This window comes from Trachemys scripta, chromosome 1, assembly GCF_013100865.1.
Source record: "Trachemys scripta elegans isolate TJP31775 chromosome 1, CAS_Tse_1.0, whole genome shotgun sequence".
Classification (NCBI taxonomy): domain Eukaryota; kingdom Metazoa; phylum Chordata; order Testudines; family Emydidae; genus Trachemys; species Trachemys scripta.
The window spans coordinates 144,614,032-144,636,340 of NC_048298.1; the positions used below are offsets into that span (position 1 = coordinate 144,614,032).

At 44.2% G+C, this 22,309-nt stretch overlaps 1 protein-coding gene across 4 annotated transcripts in view; it reads left to right on the forward strand.

The window, feature by feature from the left end:
* The window catches only part of GSK3B (glycogen synthase kinase 3 beta), a 228,490-nt gene that overhangs the window by 143,518 nt on the left and 62,663 nt on the right, over positions 1 to 22,309 (forward strand). For all 4 annotated transcript variants that reach the window (XM_034788614.1, XM_034788631.1, XM_034788605.1 and 1 more), the window contains exon 7: positions 20,280 to 20,377. In XM_034788614.1, the coding sequence (XP_034644505.1) occupies positions 20,280 to 20,377 (98 nt within the window). The remainder of the gene's footprint in view (positions 1 to 20,279; positions 20,378 to 22,309) is intronic.

Consider the following 22,309-nt stretch of genomic DNA (forward strand, 5'->3'; position numbering starts at 1 on the left):
AGTTTTGGTTTCTAAATCACAGAATACACGGGGACCTTATATGTGGGTTGGCATTAAAGAGGTCATAATTCAGATCTCAAGCGTCCTGACCTGAGGACTTCATATGTCTATTCCAAGTGATTGAGTGTTTTCATATGGGCCTTGTCTGCACCAGGAGAAGGAGGTGCTTTTAAAAACATACTAGTGATCACATTTTAAAATATTTCTTAGTACCTAGTGTAGGCAAGAGGTAACACCTTTAAAAATGTTAGGTGGTCATGGTCAAGCCTGGGAAGAGTCTAGGACTGACTGTAACCAGTTAGCATATTTTAAAGGAGTTAAGCCCTGTCATACACCAAGTGCTTAGTGGTGTTTAAAAACTAATTAAACAGGTTAGCTAATGTAATTTTAAAAATTATCTTTTTTCCTAGTCTAGACACCCACAGGCAGCACCCACAGCTTTTGCTTAGACCTGTGATGAATCCAGTAAAAATACAAGCACTTTGTTTCTAAAGACTGCACATACCCTCGCTACTTTTCTCCCAAATGAAGTGATCCATCTGTATGTGACATAACCACACATGAGATCACAGGGGATTCATGAACAAGCATTAGGTGCGGATGCGCTCTGGGGAAACTAATATTCTGTTTTCAGGCAAATGTTCTGCTGTAATGAAACAAATATTGTAGGCACCACTAAGAGAGCCTGTTATAGTTAACTCTGAAAAACACTTGTCATTTAAAGTCTTTCTACATGACAATGCTTTTCAGAACTCTCACCTTTTCTGAAGCTCTTGCTTGGTAATGTTTTCCATGCTTGATTTTTTTCTTTGGAGGTGAATTTTTGTTTGAAAGTTTGAACCAAATCGATGCAAAATTTTTGGAGTTCTGGGCAGGTTAAACACTAAAAAATATTCGTTTGTAAGTTTGTAAGTGGTAGAGGTTGATAAATATGAAAACAATCTGCATGAAACTGACTGTTAGCATTTAACTTGAAAAATAATACACAGCAAATCCTTGCTTCCTTCCACCTCAAACCCCCCCCTCCCCCCCCCCCCCCAAAATTCTTACCTTCATGGAGAGGAAAAAGTTTAAAATTACAGGCATATCCTGAAAATTTAGTTTCTCCAATTTGGCTGCATTTTGCAAAATACTACACATTTGGGACCTGCCCTCTTTTTAATTTATTTTTAAACCCAGTTCTAAGAGTCTTCACCACGAAGTAAACAGATACACAGCTGCCAAGCTCAAAAACTCTTGAAAGGCAAAACAGCAACAGCAAAAGTGGGAACTCACCCTCCCCTCTTCATTGGCTTCAGTGAGGAGTGAACTTCAAAGCCAAAGTGCAACTATTTACATACCAGCATAAAAGCACAGATCGTTTTTGTTAAAGGGAAGAGGAAAACATTAAATCATATCTTTCAAAAAAGTCATTAATGTGTCATTAATATTGCACACTTTAAATAACAGAAAAGTCAGGAAATGCTCCAGCACTTCCAAAAACAGCATGAATTTGACCACATTATACATATGTACATGTTTTCTTTTCCTGTTTTTCTAACTGATTGTGTAGCATAACCCTGTTTTTTTGCTAGGATAGACTGGATCCTGTAAGCATACAATCTGGGCAACGAAACCAAGTAAATACTGCTATCAGAATCTTAATCCCCCCCCCCCCCGGTAATAAATTAAACACACTTTTTTATATATCTAACACCATTATAAATGCTGGAGGCAAGCGGGGTTTGGGGTCGAGGTTGACAGCTCATGACCCCCCATGTAATAACCTTGCAACCCCCAGTTTGAGAACCCCTTCCCTAGGAGTTTCCGGCCCCTGCCCTAGGAGCTGTCAGCCCTGCCCCCACCCCACCCCAGCACCAGTGGGGATCCTGGGGCCTCCCTCCCCCTGCCCCCCCAACACCTGTGACACACCCCAGGCCGCCCTTCCAGAGCACCCCCAGCCCAAGTTTCAGTTAAGGACATATAGTATAAGTCATGGACAGGTCACTGGCCGTGAGTTTTTGTTTACTGCCCGTGACCTGAACGTGACTTTTACTAAAAATACCCATGACTAAAACGTAGCCTTATGTATACATAATTACTGTTTTGGTGCTGATTCTTATTACAGTTAGATGCCTCAGTAGATCATCCAACAGATCTGATTATATTATTTAAATAAAGAATCAGACAATTATTCTAGTCTTTAAAATAATAATTGTTGCCAACATGGATAAAGGTACATAAGAAACAGGTTAGTAATGAAGCCGTGTGTTATGTGAATAAGTGTTCCTACACTAAAACTTTTAACAGAATTTTTAACCGTATAGCAGCCGAGTCAGCTGTAAACATGGCTTATTATTACAAGGACATGGCCAGTACTTAGTAACCGTGAAAACTAGCAGGGTTTTGCCCTGACAAGTAGTTTAGCTGTCAGGTGGTTGTCTTCTTGTAACCATTTTGCAAAAGATTCCCTCTCGTCTCCCTCCCTGCCCCCTTTGCGGTGTAGACTCAATCCCTTAACTGTGTATGCCGTTTCGTGGCTGCACCTTCCTTACAGCTCTCTGTGTCAGAGGGCAACCCAGAGTATATTGCACCCCACGCTCCTAGTTGTGTTCTGTGTGCTTGTCCTCCGGGTACTCGGACCCTTGCAGAGGTACTATGGGAGAGCTGCCCTGATTTTCCAAGAACATACTGATACAGTCAGGAAGTGTGGTGGGGTGAATGTACAAACATGGTTGTTGTGAAAAAAGCTGCTGTGTAGGCACAACTGTGTGTATTGTAGCCAGGTCAGATGAATTTGTCATGTATTGATTACAAAAACACAGTTGTATGTGTACTGTAGCCAGAACCTTTGAGTCTCTAGTACAGTTCCTCACTCACTGGGCTAGCAGGGGATTGGAAGCATTCCAGAGTGAACATTTATAGCCACTGGCAGGGGAAGATTGATCTGTGTGGTCATATCACAGATTTCTGTTGTGGCTATCCAAAACCAAGGGGTCACAGGGTAGTTTAGTACTCTATAGGAAAAAGACTGAAGTTGTGAGGGAGAGTGATAGATTGATCTTTAAAGAAAGGCTCTGAAGAATATCTCCTATGGGTGTGCTACGCCAGACAGCTGGCGATGAGACTTTTGTGACCAGTCACTTTCAAGGTAAAGCATTGAGCCCCAGCTGCCACACTGAGATGTGGTTTCCTTCCGCACTTCATCAAGCAATAATTTTCAGTGCTGAAAATAAGTATGTGCTAACCTGTTACAATTGAAATGACTTGTAATATTAGATTAATCTATTTGTTAATTGAAAAGGACAGGGATACTGTGATAGAGGAGTATAAACAGAGCTGTTGTGGTTCTGATGACTTCTCAGACTCTTCAGATTCTTCTTCAAGTGCTGGTCCCGATGTATATTCCACACGTGAGTGGGCATGTGTGCCATGTGCCTGTCTGGAAACAGTGTCCATTGGCCCACATGTGCGTAATAATTCTTTGTGTTCTTCTAGTGATTGCTCATGTCCATTCCAAGTAGGTGTGTGCACGCTGCGTGCACAATCGTCAGAAGGTTTTTCCCTAGTGCTACCCATCGGGTTGGCTGTGGAGCTTCCTAGAGCAGTGCCTTCACGGCAGTGTATATATTTCCCTGCCGACCCACCGCCTCTTCAGCTCCTTCTTAATGCCAGTGATGGTCGTTGGAGCAGATCCTCTCTTGCGTTTGCAAGTGATTCCCTAGTGGACTCTTTTCTTCTCTATCTGTAAATAGTTTGTATAGTTGTGGTTAGTTAGTAGTACAGTTAGTTACGTTGGCAGTTCCCTTCCCCTCCTCCCCCCGCCCCCAATCCCATCCCATCCCTGGGACCGGGGCATGCCTTGGTCTCAGGGCATCAAGCTCTGTGGGTCCTGGCTCAAGCCCATGCCCAAGGAAGACCCACATGACTCCTGTCTCAAGTGCCTTGGAGAAGGCCACCAGTCCGACAGGTGTAACATTTGCAGGGGCTTTAAGCCCAGAACAAAAAAAAAAGCGGGACTTTCAGCTGAAACTCCTTCTAATGGAGTCAGCCCTTTGCCCCCAGGTGGCATGGGACCAGACACTTCGGTGTGTAGCGCGCCGGCCTCGGTGTGGGAGGCCATGGCTCCGAGAAAGGACTCATCTAAGGAGACCCGGCACCTAGAACCAATTCCAGTGTGAGGCACCGCACAAAAAGAAGAGGGCGTCAGGGGGCGCTTTCCTACTAAGACAACGGAGCATGTGGGCACCAGCAGGATGCATCCCATGTCGGGACACCCAACTTTGGGCCCGCGTATGCCAGGACGATTGACTCCGGCCTCTCGGGGAAGTCTGTTGAGTCTGGTTCTGGTGTACTCCCCGGTGCAGGGAGAGTGGAGGAGAACCTGGATCTTCCCTCCACATCGGACACGTTGGAGGCAGCAAGGGACCTAATCGCCATGACAGCACAGTCTCCTGCCCTGCTGGCCTGGGCTCTGCCTCTGACAGTGGCACCGACAACGGCACTGACAATGGCACTGGCGTTTGTCCGTCATGGAGGCAAGCCTACTATGTTGCGGCACTGCTCGCCTTTGCCCCAGCACAGTCTAGGTTTGCACCGCCCTGGTCATGCTCAGACTTTTCCTCGGAGTCAGAGGTTGACTCCTACATATCCTGGCAGAACTAGTACTTCTCCCAGCATTGCCTGAGGCAGGATGAAGGGCAGCTGGTGCTTGCAATCGCCTGGCCTCCTCAGTGGCAGGGGCCTACTCAGTGGACCTTTTGGACACTGCGGGCCTACCACCAAGCCCAGGGGCCCGGTTCCAGGTCCCTGTCGGTGGTGTCAGAGAGGAAGCTGATGGAGGCATCCGAGCCTGTCACCTGGGAACCTTCCTGTGGTCGGGATACAGAAGCCCAGACCGACCAACACTCAAGACTGGGTACCGACCCGGGCACCGGCACCGTAGTGACCAAGGCACCAGACACTGCAGTCAGCACCTGCACCGCTCAAGGGGCCACCACGCGGGTGGATTCCCATGAGCGAGAGGGTCAGGAAGACCTAGTGCCACCCAGGGTGTTGTCCTCTTCCTCCCCGGATGAGGTGGTGGCAGGGACCTGCACCCCATTGTCTGCTATAGACCCTAGGGCCCATCAGGACCTACTCAGGAGGGCGGCCTAGAACCTGAACTTGCAGGCAGAGAAGGTCTTTAAGGACACGGATCCCATGGTGGATATTCTGGCCCCTGAAGGGCCCTCGAGGGTGGCTCTGCCCCTCATTAAAACTATACAGAATACCACCAAGGTGCTGTGGCACACACCCACCTCTATCCCGCCAATGGGCCAAGGGGGTGGAGCATAAATACTTTGTGCCATGTAAGGGGTATGAACACACCTTTACCCACCCCCACCCTGGGACCTTGGTGGTAGAGGTGGTCAATCACATCCATCAAGATATGCCATAGAGTTTCTTTTCCTCACTCCTCGCAAACTCCCTTCCCAGCCCCCCTTCAAGGACCATTCTCATGAGGTGATTCTTAACTGGAAGCAGACTCCCTCCTCCAATAAGGGGCAATAGAACAAGTGTCACCTCAGTCTTGAGGGAGAGGGTTTATTCCCTTTATTTCTTAGTCCCCACAAAAGTCAGAGGGTCTAAGCCTTCTGCAACTGAACCAGTCTAAGCCTTCTGCAACTGAACCAGCTGTATTCAAAAGTTGAAATTCATAGTTCACAGCTTTCAATGAAGGATATGTAGATATTCATTTGTCCCACAGAGAGTTCCTTTGGTTTCTAGTGGATCAAGAATATTTACAGCACACTGTCCTTTCCTTTAGACTAGCAGTAGCATCCAGAGTATTCACAAAGGTCTTCTCTGCGGTGGAAGCCCAAATGAGACATCAGGGTTACACAGTTTTCCCAGGTCTTGATGATTGGCTTCTAGGTAGGTCAGGTTGATGACTTTGTTCCTGCTCCATCTTCTAGCAGCACTGGGCACTTGCGTGAAGAAAGAAAAGTCTATTTTAACACCTACATGGACATGAAATTTATCCAGTGACACTGGACTCCATTTTGCAAGCGCTTTCCGCCCCATGGAAATATTTCAGTTAATGCGCAATCTGATAACACAGATTACTTGCCGTCCAAGGATTACGGTCAGTGTGTGCCTCATGGACTTGTGACACTGTTCACCAGACTTCATCTACGATGCCTATAGGTCTGGCTTTTGTTGGTGTACTCACCGGGCAAGGATCACCTTAGCACCAGAGTGACTGATTACCCCTAGGGTCATCGCCTCTCATACCTGGTGGTTGAATCCAGAACGAGTGAGAGTAGGCTTCCCCTTCAACACTCCTGCCCCCAGTGCCACCATCATAACAGATTCATTCCTTCTGGGTTGGGGTGCTCAGCTGAATGCCCATGTGGTACAAAGTACCTGTGCCCCACAGAAGGCCAGGCTGCACATCAGTCTGCTGGGACTAAAGGAAATGCGCCTGGCATGCAGGGCTTTTCTCCCCCTTATGCGTTCACTCCATAGCCAAGTCATGTCAGACAACATCACCACAGTCTTTTACATAAATAGGACGGAGTAAGATCTCTTCCCTTCTGCCTAGAAGTGGTCAGGCTTTGGAACAGGTGCATCAGAAACCACATCACCATCCAAGCCACATACCTTCCAGGTGCTCAAAGCTCTTTAGCAAACAACCTGAGTAGACACTTCTCTGGTGATCGCAAGTGAGTGATGCATAGCTCTATCCTGAGCGAGATACTCACTCAGTGGGGCATGCCTCAGTGGGATCTCTTCGCATTCCAAATGAACAGGAAACTTCCCCTGTATTGTCCCAGAGGAGCTATGGGTCATGGCTCCCAGGGCGATGCTCTCCTGTTGGCATGGACTGATGAACTCAGATATGCTTTTCCTCCTGTTCTCCTGCTACCACAAGTATTGAAAGAGATCCATCACAACAGGGTCCCAAGCATTCTCTGAGCACCCAACTGGCCCAAACCATTTTGGTTCCTGGAGCTTCTGAGAATGTCAGTCTGTCCTCTTATCAGGATCTGCCCCTTGCCAGGAAGGGGAAAGAATCAGACTCCCCAATCCAGACCCACTCCACCTCACTGCCTGATATTTGGATGGGCATCAGAACTAGAACATTCTTGCTCAGCACCTATCCAAACTATTCTTACTCAAAGTAGGAAAGATTCAACTAGGACCTGCTAACTAGCTAAGTGGAGATGTTTCTCTACTTTGCTTGGCATAATCAGCCTTTTCCAAGCTCTTCAAATATCCCAGTCATTTTAGATTATCTCCTGATTTAAAAAAACAAAAACTCAAGTCTTTCCATTAGCTCAGAGTGATCAGTGCCTTCCTTCCTCCACTAGATGGATGTTCCATTTTCACTCACCCAACAGCGAAATTCATGCCAGGTTTAGTCAGGACTTTCCACCAGTGTTCAAAGCTACATCTTAATGGGACCTCAATCTTGTGCTTTCAACACTCACCAGACAACCATCTGAACACTTGGCAATATGCTCCATGTCCCACCTGTCTATGGAAGTTGCATTTTTAGTTCTTATTACCTCAGTCAGAAGGGTGAGCGAGATGAAAGCCATCATGACAGACCCACTATATAATGTTTTTCACAAGAAAAGGTCTCCCTTTGCCTTATCCTAAAAATCCTCCCCAAGGTTATTTCTGAAATTCCATATCAATCAAACTGTCCAATTACCTGTTTTCTTCCCAAAATCCATGCCTCTGCTGAAGAGAGGAGAGAGACTTCATTCCCTCGATGGCAGTGGTGCCTGTGTTCTACATGCAAAGGACCAAACCTATCAAAAATCACCACAGCTATTTCTTGTCACAGCAGAAAGGTCATGAAGACAAGGGTATGTCTACAGTGCAATAAAACACCCATGGCTGTCCTGCGGCCGCTGACTCTGACTCAGCTGTAAAATTGCTGAATAGACTTTCAGACTCAAGCTGGAGCCAAGGGTCTGGGACCTCCCCCCTCACGCAGTCCCAGAGCCCGGGCTCCAGTCTGAGCCCGAAGGTCTACAATGCAATTTTATAGACCCGCTAGCCAGAGTCAGCTGACACTGGCCTGATGTGGGTGTATTATTGCTGTTTAGACATATCCTAAGTGGATTTCTGGGTGCTTCATTGTGTGCTACTAATTAGCGCATATCCCTATACCTGATGAGGTAAGGGCATTCTCCATGAGAGCACAAGCTGCCTCTGCAGCATCCCTGCAGGAAGAAAAGATACTGAATATATGTGGAGCAGCTACCTGGAGTTTCATTCACACGTTCACAAAACACTGCATGCTAGTTCAGGCCTCTGAAGAGGCTGAGTGAGAGAGAGAGCACTAGATGACCGAGGAAAGGGGGTGGGGGGCGACCCTATTAGGATGAGGAAAAGGGAAAATACATAGTGGATGGAGGAAAAGAGGGATAAGGTTATTATAGCCCATGAAGATGTCAGAGAAAGAAGCACTCCTATTCGTTATCCCAAATAGCACTAGATAAAAATGAGTAGGGCTGTAGCATCATTCTAGGTGGGGGGGAATCGGGGCCTGCAAATGTTTGTTCGTTACGGGGCCTGGCTGAAGCCTCTTTAGGTTTCGATAAGCATCCAAATTTTGGGATCTGAGCACTGAACCTTTTTAGAGGGGTTTCCCGTCATGATGTGTTTGCTATATTGATAGCAGGGTTGCATAATTGTGAGAAAATATTACAATTGCTGTAATGTTACATACGAGGCAGGGAATTAAGGGTGTAAATAGTTTTTTGATCTGGTAGGAGAGCAGACTTTTTAAGAGCCTGAAAACTATGTATGTTGCCATGACAGGATATTTATAGTTAAATAGGAACTAAAATTCCAAAGAGCATGCACATAGTCAGCTGCAGCCAGAAATTAGAAAACTTATTCAATTGTTAGCAATTACCCAAAAGTAGGAATTGATCAATTAAGCAGTGTTTCTGTGAGTTCCTGGCTGAATCCCTTTAAGATCAATGATTGTGTGCTAATTTTTGTTTCCTCACCTGATTAAAATACAGAAATAGCTGTCTGAACCTCCATGGAATTTGTTGAGCACTAAGACAATTTCTGCTGCATCTGAAATCAAAACTCACAGGTCTAAAAGAGTGGTGGAGCATATCGAGAAGGGGTGGGAGAGAGAGCTCAGTGGTTTCAGCATTAGCCTGCTAAACCCAGGGTTGTGAGTTCAATCCCTGAAGGGGCCATTTAGGGATCTGGGGCAAAAATTTGTCTGGGGATTGGTCCTGCTTTGAGCAGGGGGGTGGACTAGATGACCTCCTGAGGTCCCTTCCAACCCTGATATTCTATGATTCTAAGACAGACAAGATGGTAGAACTATGCAATCAGCAAAACCCTGTGATTTAGCTAGTGTCCACAGCTCGTGGAAATCAGTTATCTACTTAAAGAATAAAGCTGAAGATATTGAAAACAGAACTCAGTATATAATTTTTCAGTCTCCCTGAAGAAGTGGGAATCCTGATCCAATTAGCTATTTTTAAAAAATGAATCTCTCATCTACTAGAGCTAATGTTATAAAGGAACTAGTGAATAGATAGAATCCATTGGGTGCCAAATATGGTGGCAAAAGACAACCTTCATCCCAACCTGTAATTAGCCACCTACGTAATTTTGAAGATAGGCAGTCTTTATTTTAAAGTCTGTCATGAAAAAGATCTTTCTTACTCAAATGGGGAAAAGTTTTTTTCTCCACAGATTTACAATGACAGAACTACTTTCAAAGGCAAGAAAATTACGCAGATCAAGGTATTAGAGAAGTTACTGTATATCCAGCAACCATGAAGAACATTAAAGGAACAAAAACCTTTATCTTAAATAAATATAATAAAAAATGAAGCTCTGAAATTTACAAATATTCAAGAACAGAAAATCTTAACCTTAATCTTAAAAATAGGTTACAGGAATGCTTTGTGGGTTAAATTGTGCGTGTGGGTAATACTGTTTGTCAAAAAATATATATATTAACTTTTCTCATTAGTTATAACATACTTGGCTAGCTACAATGATGGTCATCTAATAAGTGACATTTACTGTAATATTTCTATGACAGCCTAGTTTTTGATGGTTTAGACTAATAGTAGGAGTCTGTGCTTTCTGTGTAGTCTACAGCAGTGGTTCTCAACCTGCGGGCTGCATGTAGCCCAATCAGCACACAGCTGGGCCACAGCTGTATACTAAAGGCTGCCTGGCCCTGTGCAGCAGCGTCCCGTCTGCCCAGCGTGGTGGAATCTGGTGTCCCAGCCGCTTGGCCCGGCCCACTGGTGTCCAGGGTCCCAGCTGCCTTGCTGCTCAGCTCGGTGGGGTGCAGAGTTGGGGCTGTCCTGCCCTGCCGGCAGGCCCTGCGTCTGGGACTCCGCTCCTGTTCCCACTCTGTGGAGGGGTCTCTGGGTGGGGGCGTTGGGCATATGGGTCTGTAGGGTGGTTGAAGGGAGGTGCTATGGTTCTCAACCTGCGGCCCAGATAACACATTGTGGCCCACAATGATAAATAGGTTGAGGAAGCTCTGGTCTATTGCAGGGGTTCTCAAACTAGGGGTTGGAACCCCTCAGGGGGGCACAAGGTTATTACATAGGGGGTCACGAGCTGTCAGCCACCAGCCCAAACCCCGCTTTGCCTCCAGCATTTATAATGGTGTTAAATATATTAAAAAGTGTTTTTAATTTATAAAGGGGGTCGCACTCAGACACTTGCTATGTGAAAGGAGTCACCAGTAAGAAAGTTTGAGAGTCACTGGCCTATGGACTATGTAGTAATTAAGAGGGCCTATAGAAAATACCATCTGATATTCTTATCTATAGGAAAAAATACCTGATGTCATATCTTCTCCTTAGAATCCTGTTAGTCGTTCCTTTTATGTGACTAAGATTGCTACCTCGTTTTCCTATTTTCTCAAGGGCATATTTTACCTTATTGATTAACCAGTTTCAGCAGTTTGACATCCACTTTTGGCCATGGTTAATTCCATTTACTATTGCAAACAGTAAACAAAATATATAGTGCCGTAGAACCTTGATTTTATAAACATCTATCTTATGAATGGCGGAGTATATGAACAAGTTTTCTGCCACTGCATGTGACTTCAGTCCTCCAGCCAACATTCAATCAGCTGTGCGTGTTAGAAAAGACAGATCTGGTAGCAAGGAAGAGATGCAGTTCTCTCAAAGAAAAATCAGGCACACCATATGCATTTGTTTTCATTTGTTATGCATACTGTTATTGAATGATTAATAAATTATACACTGTACCTACTGTAATTTTGATATGTTTTATAAACTTTTTTCTGAACTCTTATCTCCATTTAATTAATAAAATTGGGGTTCCACTATGTTTGAAAAACTCCCTCTTCTAGAAATATAAGGATATAGAAGGTGAGAGGGTTATCTGTTGGATAGATAAAGTTGTAAATCAGTTGGGAACAACTATTAGAGTATTATTTTATAGTTATTAAATAGTCCTAGTTAAATATAAACAGGTCCAGGGAGTAATGCACAGAGCACTGCTATTAACTAATTTAGAGAGACACGGTGAGGTCTGATTAGGAGGCCTGTAAAGGCAGCCAAGGGGTTGGCCAGCGAGCAGCACAGGAGCCAGCAAACAAAGCTGAAAACAAGGGAGTTTTGTAAGGAGAGTTTGGGAGCGAGAATGTGTGGGGTTGTGGTGGTGGTTGTTGTTCTTGACAGAAGTTTGAGAGGGAAGTTTGACAGGTACAGAGGCAGCAGTGGTAGTCACTCAAGGAATGGAAGAGAATGAAGATGATTTGATGTGGAAGCTGCAAGATGTATATTATCCTGGAGTATGTGCCTGAAAGATGCTTCATTTGTATGAAGTGCTGCCAGATAGATCGGATGGAAGAGAAGATCCAAGATTTGGAGATGCAGATTGAAACTGTTGGAATTTTGAACAGGTGATGGAGGAAGGAAAGAGGAGACTGAAGGGAAAACTCAAGACTTGTAGATGCAAGCTGGACTGGAGAACTGTGAGGGTAGAGTGCTGGATGAGGAAAGTGGCCAGTGGACGCATGTGACGACATGAACCAGGTAGAGGAAAGTGAAGAAGTGAAGCTGAGGCTAGTGAAGAAGAAATACAGCGGAGGAACAAGTTTGCTCAGTTGGAAAATGAAGAGGCGCAGCAGGCAGTAATAGAAGATGGGACGGCAAGGAAGAAGGAGAAGACTGGCTATCCCTACAAGAAGTGGGGAAGAGTCAATGGAGAGAGCCCAAGTTCAGCTCCCCTGGATAATAGAGGGTGACAAGTGAGAACAAATGACAAGAGGACTTGTAGCCAGAAGGAATAGAAGGAGATAGGCTGGAGAATTGCACCAACACCAGGAAGAGGCAGGTCTACACGATGGGGGACTCCCTAATAACAATGGACAGGCCTGTCACTAGAGCCGATCCAGAGAACGGAAGTGTGTGCTGTCTTCCAGGAGCTAAGATACAAGATGTGGACCTGAGGATGAAGAGGCTCCTAATGGGAATAGGAAAGAATCCACTGATTGTCCTTCACATGGGAACAAATGATACTACTAAATTCTCACTGGAACGTATTAAGGGAGACTATGCTAGGATGGGAAGAACCTTAAAGAAATGGAGTCTCAGATAATCTTCAGTAGGATTCTATCTGCCCCTAGAGAGTGAAGGCAAGACAAGATTATGATGATCAGCAGATGGCTGAGGCACTGATGCTATAAGGAAGGTTTTGGGATGTTTGACCACTGGGAGGCCTTCATGGAGAGAGGAGTGTTCTCAGGGGATGGACTCCACCTGAATAGGGAGGGAAACAGACTTCTGGGTTGGAGGTTGGCTTTAAAGAGCTTTTAAACTAGGAATTCAGGGGCAGTCTGGAGATGCTTATGTATAGGGCCCTACCAAATTCACGGTCCATTTTGGTCAGTTTCATGGTCATAGGATTTTAAAAATCATAAATGTTGTGATTTCAGCTATTTAAATCTGAAATGTCAAGGTGTTGTAATTGTAGGGGTCCTGACCCAAAAAGGAGTTGGGGGAGGGATCACAAGGTTATTGTAGGGGGGTTGCGGTACTTCTACCCTTACTTCTGCACTGCTGCTGGCAGTGGCACTGCCTTCAGAGATGGGCAGCTGGAGAGCAGCGGCTGCAGGCCATGAATCCAGCTCTGAATGCAGAGCTGCCACCAGCAGCAGTGCAGAAGGAAGGATGGCATGGTATGGTATTGCCACCCTTACTTCTGCGCTGCTGCCCACAGAGGTGGGCCCTCAGTCAGCAGCCACCACTGTCCGGCTGCCCATCTCTGAAGGCAGCAGTGCAGAAGTAAAGGTAGCAATACCTTACCATGCCATCCTTCTGCACTGCTGCTGGTGGCAGCTCTGCATTCAGAGCTGGATTCATGGCCTGCAGCCGCCGCTCTCCAGCTACCCATCTCTGAAGTCAGCGCAGCAGTATGGGTGGCAATACCGCAACTCCCTAAAATAACCTTGTGACATTCTCCTCCCCCCCTCCCCCGCAACTCCCTTTTGGGTCAAGACTCCCAATTTGAGAAACATTGATCTCCCTCGTGAAATCTGCATAGTATAGGGTAAAAGCATACACGAGACCAGATTTCACGGTCCGTGACATGTTTTTCATGGCTGTGAATTGGGTAGGGCCCTACTCATGTAATCTCTATGCCTGATTCTGATATTGAGCCCCAGGAAAATCAAGTAAGACAGGATACAGCAATGGAGAAAGGTACAACAGAAGGTAGGAGATTGGACATCAAGAGGAAAGATCGCAATACCAATGGCACTAACAGGTAGGCAATACTGATAGTAGAATGACTGCACCTAAACAGGCAAGGAATCTGGGCGAAGCCAAGCAGAAAAAACTAATATCTATACACCAATGCAAGGAGTCTGGGTAACAAAATGGAGGAATGAGAATTGTTGGTGTCGGGAGTAAAACCAGATATTATAGGGATAACAGAAGCTGAATTCTTTAAGGTTTCTCATATCCCTGAATCAGTCTTTAGTGGTTGCAGCAATCAGAAATGGTAATAAATTGACCAGAGAATTATCAGATAAGAGGTACTTTCTTACAAGAGCATTTAAAACAACAACTAAATATCATGTGAACATTGTTTCCCAGTGATCTCATTTAAACACACATGAGGGATATGGAATATTAGTTCCCTTGTTGTTTTCAAGCCAGGCAGAAGTCTGAAGAGAATCTTGTTTTTTTTTTCTTGCCATTAACACAAATGTAGGCTTTCTGAGTATCCTATTAGCATTGATTGATTATGAGTGACTTTTAGTGTAGCAAGGCATATTTGCATTGAATTAATAATTGATTTGTAGAAATCTTTGTGAAAGAGCAAGCCTAGCTTCCCAAGAGAGCATCTGTCTTTACAAGTGGCTGCAAAACCTTAACAGTATTTCAGTATTTGATGTGGCGTTACATCATAAGTTCCCTTGCAGAGGCTTCAGTTGTGTAATAGTTACTGCACACTATTTAGTATGGGTTCTGTTTTGGATTAAATTTGTTTGAGAACAGACTGTTTTATATAACAATAAAACACTACCGCATGTACCAAGATTCTTCTTCAAGTTATCTCTACGGGTATTTCCCATCGGGATGTGCTTGTACCCATACACTGGAGATTTTTGTAAGCAGTGTCTGTGCCTAATGCACCCTTGTGTTCTGGTGTGAGAGTATATAGGGACGGGAAGACCCTCTGCTGCTCCTTCTCAACCAACTGTAGCATGAGACTGCGTGTCGCAGTGTCGCCTAGCTAGCTATGCAGCGTGCTGACTTTTCTCTTTCTGACTTTGTTTCTATTTCTTTAATAGTTATTTCAGTTTTATCATTTTTAATTTGACACAATTGTATGCTTTTGGGGGTGTCTCGGTCCCCCCCGTCCCATCCTTTCACCCCGTCAGGGCCTGTGTTCCTCTCAGCCCTCTACATCTGCCTGTCCTTTCTTACTGGGTTATGCCCAAGACCCCAGGCTTCAAACCCTGCCATGACTACCATGGGTCCTTTCCTCTCAGCAATGGGCATTCCAGCTGCCTTGCAAGGGCAAGGTTTGCTTCAGATGCAAATGTAGATTCAGAAAGCAGAGGGAGGACAGATTGAAACTGCTTCTTATGGAACACTGTCTGAGAGTCACAAGGTCCAAGTCCCTCTGCGTGCACGCACACGCACACACGCACCAGCCTCAACTGCTTAACTCTGGGGAACGCACCAGCCCCGGCTCTGGTAATCAAAGACCCTGCAGCCCTTTAGAGTCTTCAAGATTATCTAAAATGAAGAGACCCCACTCTCCAAAAAGAGAGACTCTGAAAAGGATAAAGTCACCCTCTCGATCTGTGAATAAGGAGACCTCACATGTTGGTATGGGTACCACTGAGGCTTTTTCTTCCCCTGTCCTAGTCACCTTAAAAAAAAAAAAAAATCAAATCTCCAGTAGACTGTGTACTGAGAAGCTTCCCAGAAAGCAATCTCGAGCGGCACCAGTGTCGAGAGCAGAATCAGAGCCTTCTAAACACAAGGACTCCTCCAAGACCACGGTCCCAAAGTCATCATCCTCTGTACCATCTTCCTCAGGTCATGATATAGAGTGCCAGGGAGACCTTGCAATCCCTCAGCATCTACATGCATATGACCAAAAAAAAAAAAAAAAATACAGCATATCACACACAGTGGCCTTGCCCAGTTTACTTTCAAACTACAAGATCAGCTGAACCACCCAGAAAGAAACCTAGTTTTTCTAAGAAAGGGCTGTCTTCTCTAGTGCCATCAGAATCAGCAACTTCTTCTGAACAGCTTTTGTGATCCACTGGTCAAGGGTCACAAGCAATCCTCGGATCATACTCTACACCAAGCCTGCCACCAGCCTGATGGGGATCATCTCTCCCATTTCCTGTCTGCCTCAGAGTTGATCACCTTGGACAGGTGGATCCTGGAGATGGTTTCAGCATGCTATTCCATCCAGTTCAGCTCCATCCATCCCTGTCCTAGGGATCCTTCTCACGAGGGTCTTTTAAGACAAGAGGTGGAATCTCTCCTATTCTTAGGAGCGATCTAACCCATTCTACTGGACTTCCTTGAGAAAGTCTTGAGAAAAGGTTCTTCTCTAGGTGCTTCCTGGTTCCCAAGAAAAGAGGAGAAAGACGACCAAATCTGGACCTCCGGACTTTGTCCTCTCACGGTGGTTCAGAATGTAACCTTACCGTGATAATTTCCTCTTTGGAACTGGGAAATTGGTTTGTCTTCCTTGACCTCCGGGACACATGCATCCATATAGCTATGCACTCTTCCCACAAATATTTCCCACAATTTGTCACGGGCAAGGACCACTGCTAGTACTGGTCCTGTCCTTTGACTTTTGACTGTGCAAAGGATCTTTACGAAGGTTCTCTTAGCTATCGCCAGCCCATCTTCATTAGATGGGAATAATAGTCTTTCCCTGCCTGGATGATGGACTTCTCAAGGGTTGCTCCTTTCTCAGGGTGCCGTCAGCAACCAACAAGGTCCTATCCCTCTTTCACTTCTCCAGCTTCCACCTCTACTTGGAATAGTCTATATTTAGACCTGTACAACAAATAGACTTCATCAGAGTCACTTTGGACTCCATTATAATCAAACCATACCTGCCCACGAATAGGTTTGCTATGATGTCCAGCCTCAGTACCATGCTACAAACCACAGCAAGGAGTTCTCCAACTCCTGGGTCATGTGGCAGCCAGTAAATGTGTAACATCCCTAGCAAGACTACACTCCTGATGTATTCCAGCTTGGCTCTGGTCTGTCTACGTCCCTCAACAAGTACAAACTGTCCTAATGGGTGTCAATACCTCAGAAGTTATTTCTCTCATTTGGGGTTCCCTGGATGTAGATCTTTTTGTGACATTGTCCGATGCAGATGCTTCTGCTTGGGAGTGCATAGTCTCAGCTTGTTGGGAGATGCCCTCCTTACCCTTGGCCTCTGTTCTTGGTCGTGCTCTTTGCTTGTCCCCCAAAGCTGTTGCTCCTTAAAGTCTTGAATACTTGAAACGAGAAATTGGTAGCCATCTTCATAGCACCGTTGTGGCCAAGACAGAGAGAGTTCCCAATTTTAGTTTTCCTGTCCCTGCAATCACCTCTTCACCTTCCTCTGACAGTGGACTACCTCACCCAGGAATTGGGCACCATGACCCACCCCCACCTCTCATCGTTCCACATCAAGGCCTGGCCCCTAGATGGGTTTCTGATGTAGAACAAGACTGCCCTCCAGAGACCCAAACAGTACTGCTCAAGAGTAGAAAACCTGCCACCAGGAAAACTTACCCGCAGAAGTGGAAACGTTTGTAAGCCTGGCATACACAACAATCTATATCTCCTCTCACACATTCTCAATTACCTGCTACAAACTACAGGTTTATCGTTTAGCTCAGTCAAGGTTCATCTTTGCTTCCATTACAACCTTTCACCCCTCGGTTCAGGGGTTTTAGTCTTTGCTCATCTGAGCATTGCAAGATTCATTAAGGGTCTGTTTAACCTTTTACCTCCTATTAAAGAACCTACTCCATCATGGGACCTTAACTTAGCTCTCAATGCCCTGAGAAAAGTCCTATTTGAACCTATGGGGAGCTGTTCTCATCTTCATTTGTCCTTTAAGACTTTGTACCTCATACAGAAGGATAGGAGAACTAGAAGCTCTTATGGCTGATCCACTAAACATAGTATTCTATCACAAAACAGTGATATTGCATCCCCGCCCTTGCTTTCTACCTAAAGGTTCAGAATTTCACATTAATCAGGACACTGATCTAACGATGTCTTACTCCAAGCTCCATTACTCGAGAAACTCCACACACAGGGTGTAAGAAGCAATCTCATCTTTTACCTCAATATGACTAAGTCCTTCAGGGCTTCTCGCAGTCTCATTCCTTCACAGAAAGAATGAAAGGGTACCCAGTATCCACCCAGAGATTGTTGAAATGGGTGACAACTTGACCTGTTTTGAAGCCTTGGAGGTGCCTCTTTCACCGAGGGTGATTGCCCATTCCAATAAGGCTTGGTGTATCTCTGTGGTCTTATTGAAGTACATATCCATCTCAGACATTTGTAAGGGCATTTTTCCCAGCATTTTACTATTGTCCATGCTTCTAGAGTTGACATGGCCTTTGGGGATGCTATTCTACAGTGCATACTGAATCTACCTCCTCAGCACCCTCCTCCATAATTGGGGTACCGCTTGTGAATCTTCTGATGTGGAGCACTCGTAGGGAGAAGGAGAGGTTACCTTGCACAGTAATTACCTTGCACGGTAATTGGAGTTCTTCTAGATGTTTTGTTCCTATGGGTTCTCCATTCCCCTTTGGGCCCTTCTTCCCTTCAGCTTCAGAGTCCTACTCTCTGGACTTTGTGGTTGAGAAGGACCTGGACAAACAGCAGCAAGCCTGCTCTATATACCCTTGTACCAGAGCACGAGGGTGTGTAGGACACAAGTGCAGACCCACAATTCTGACAAAAATCTCCAATCAAGAGTGCTTGGGCACATCCTGACTGCAGCACCCCTAAGGTTATTTGTAAGTAAATAAAAATTAAGTACAGTGATGTTTAGCCCAAAGGAAAACATCTGCTACAAGTTATCATAATTCTGTATATCTGGAATGTAGCTAAGGTCTAGTTGCAGCACGTGATATATGACTGAAGATAAATTGGTGAGTAGTCATTGACAATTGATGTTGAATTCATTAAGCCATCTTCTACCACATACCCGATAGTTCCATAGTCCATCTAACTAGTTTGCAGGGCTCCACTCTGTAGATTGGGGAGGGGTCAAACCTTGAGTGCCTCTTTTTCTGGTCCCACTGCTTGGGAGATGGGATTAGGAGGAGAGAAGAAACTGTAAATTTATATAGCACAGCTGTCTTTCAGCTGAGCTGTAAGATGTTCCTGATCACTTGTCATTGGCCATTGAAGCCCACATGACATTTTTTTCACAAAGGTTGGGAGGTTAATCCTGATGTTATGGCTTTGTTCCATCTCTAACTTCATTACATCTACCTATGTCCCCCAAATGCTGCATATGAAATTTTTATTCACTTTGACTGAGACTGTTGAGACATTGCTGTGTGCTGCTAAACTGCTGTCACCTTCTACCTCAGAGGAAACTGCATTTCCGGCGTGGGTGTATCATACCTATGCAGTATGGGTAAAATTTACAAAAGAGCCTGTCACTTAGCACTTTTGAAGATATTACTTGTGGAATAAAAAGCAGTATAAGATATTGGGCTGCCAAATATATTTTTAAGCTTTACACTTTGTGTTTAATCTCCATTATATATACTGTCTTAGAAGCTTAAAATCAAATTTCTTCCTTTATAGATCTTTTCTTGAGTATGTTCTCTTCCTCAGTTTTTTCCATTAATTTCCCTACTGTTTTTCTACTTGAACTTAAAATTGCTGTGGCTTTTTGTATATGTTCTTCTTTGTGCAAGAGCTTCAATGTCAATACAGTTTTGGAAACTGGGTTTGAATAGTGAATTCCAGCTCTAGAAGGGACACAAGCAGAAAGCATATCGTCTTGCTGTCTAACAGTTATGATTACATTAAATACTTTTGAGAGAAACGTGGATATTTTAAGAGGGGATTTTTAGAATTTAGATTCCCCAACAGAATTCTTCAGAGAAATTTACAAACATTATCTGAAGTTTGAAAGTTCTCATAAATTTTATAATTCCAATATAACCATTTCAAAGTGGGTGAAATTTGGAGCTTAAATTTTGTGCCAATACAGTCAGAGTCTGCTGTCCTTGCACAATTCTCTTTGATTTAATGCTAGCACTATTTGCAGCTCTGATTCATCTTTTCGTATATGTAAATTATATATATAAAATGACACAACAGTGAGTCTGTGCTCCTAGATTAAAAAAACAACAAAAAGCATCACCTGTCCTTTGGTAGAAAATGTCTTTACACACTCGGTATGTATAACATGACTAAAGATCTGATATGAGTAATCACTAATAGGATATGAGTAATCACTAATCTTTCAGTTAATATATTCTGTCTGTGTGGGTGGGTGGGTGAGTGTTAATATGTACTGATTGATGGACTTCATTTTTAAACATCTTATATCTCTGATTCTACCAGAGGGTCTCCATGTCTTCATTGTTTGCCTTTTAGTTATAAAGGCTGAGTGCTCTTGATTAATTGTACCTTGTACAGAACCAAACACAGAGTAATGTATTAAATGGTTAAATTTGATATGATATATAATGATATATATAACATCTTTAACTGAAACACTTTTCCCCCTTTTCTCTTCAGATGTGTGGTCAGCAGGCTGTGTATTGGCTGAACTGTTACTTGGACAACCAATCTTTCCAGGCGACAGTGGTGTGGATCAGTTGGTGGAAATAATCAAGGTATGGAATTCAAGTTACTCTTGGGTCGCCACCTCGCTCCTTGAACATAGATCTATTGCACACAAAAACTAGGTTAAAAGAACATTATTAAGATTGCAAAGTAAATCACTTGAAAGTTAGAATTAAGGTTCTAGTTCCTAATGTGATCTCTCTCCTCTCCCCTCCACTGGCTTCCAGGCGCCTCATCCAATCTCTCTCCCCTCTTATCTCATCCTTGGCTCCTTATCCCAGTCTGTTCACTCTGCCTGGCCCAGCCCAGAGCAGCTGGGAGCAGCAATTACAGGGGAAGTGCTTCTGTCCCCCACCTCCAATTAGCCCTGCACTGGAGCATGCTCAGCCACTCTTGTGGGGATGTCAGTTGCACAGTCTGGCCATAGGTAGGAGCTGATAAGTGATGGAGCATGGTCATTCAGCCTGTAGGGCTGGTGCACTGGCAGTTTAGTCAGCACTTCGAGCTGTGAGGGGCTCTAGTGTGCTCAGAGAGAATTCAGTCTTCACAGATTTTAGCTGCTAAAATCAAAGTCTGTTCTGAGCATGTGCAAACTGCAGTTTTTCAGTGGCTTGTAACTTAGTGAGATTTAGGTGGATTTTCATGGTGACAGTAAAAATACTTCAGAGCATGGGGGTCTTAAGGCATTTCAAGGAAAATAATCTCAATTTTTTAACATGAGCAAAACCTATTTTTCCCTAGCCTCATTCTTGAAAATGGTTGAACCATTTTTGCTGAAATTTTCCAAAAAAGATTGGCCTACAGCTGACCCCTGGCATGGAAAATTTCAGCCCAGAGCGTTAGTTTTGTCATGTTATAAGCAACTTAAAACAGGATCTTTGCCCGACGCTTCCCACTAATCTTAATAGGAGATGCTAGCAGCAGAGCCTATAATACAATTAGAAAAAAGTAAAAATCTAGATAGGAACAGATTTGCCTGCTGCCCTGTAGCACCTTAGCCTGTGAACATGTCATAACTCACAAGTTAAGCAAGTTTAAGCTGGGTCAGTACTTGCAGAGGAACCCCAAAGGAAAACTTGGGAGACTCTGACAAGAAGTGTTGGTGATTCCTTAAGTGGTAGGTTCCTTTTAAGTTGTACTGAAACAGTGTCCTAGTGTGGTGTGGTGCTTCTCACAATGCCATTCTTTTGTATGAGATGTAAAATTTACAGTTGCAAACATTTGTGACCATTAAAGATACAAAGCATTGCTTGCAAAAAGTTGTGGTATTTGCTCTGGAATCCCTGTTTGGCTAGGTCCCTAGATTTCCCCCTGTAGTTTCATAAATATGTGGTATTCACACTTTGCCCTAAACTGTTATGAACAGCTAGTATGGTCTGCTCCCTAATCCACTTTAATCATTTCATTGATGAATATTGTCTGTATATCAATATATAGTTTCTTCAGGAGTAAAGATACTATGTAAATATAAGATCATTTAATTGTACATCAGGGTGACATAGTCCAAAAAGTCACATCTCACTCCCTTAGAAATCTGGTTATTTCAATAAAACAGATCTATCTAGAGTTAATGGGTGTGCTTTGCCTTTCCATTGACTTGGTTCTGAGCAAGTAGAAATATAGTATTTAGAAGAAAGATGTATTCTGGTTGACAGGCTGTCTGCCAGCCAGAGTTCATGGATTGGCATAATGCTTGTGTAGTTATTTTTCATTATTTGTACAGTATCAGCCAGTCAGTATAGGAAGTGTTCATCCATGACTCATAACTGTACAGAATTCATGTAGAGACAAGGTGGGTGAGGAAATAGCTTTTATTGGACCAGCTTCTGTTGGCGAAGAGACAAGCTTTTGAGCTACACAGAGCTCTTCTTCGGGATCCATGTATTCAGTTTGACTGAGATGATTCTGTTTAGCTCAATTTAGTATAAACACAAAGGAAGAAGAGAAACAATTTAGTAGCATTTTCACTGCATGTAGATCTT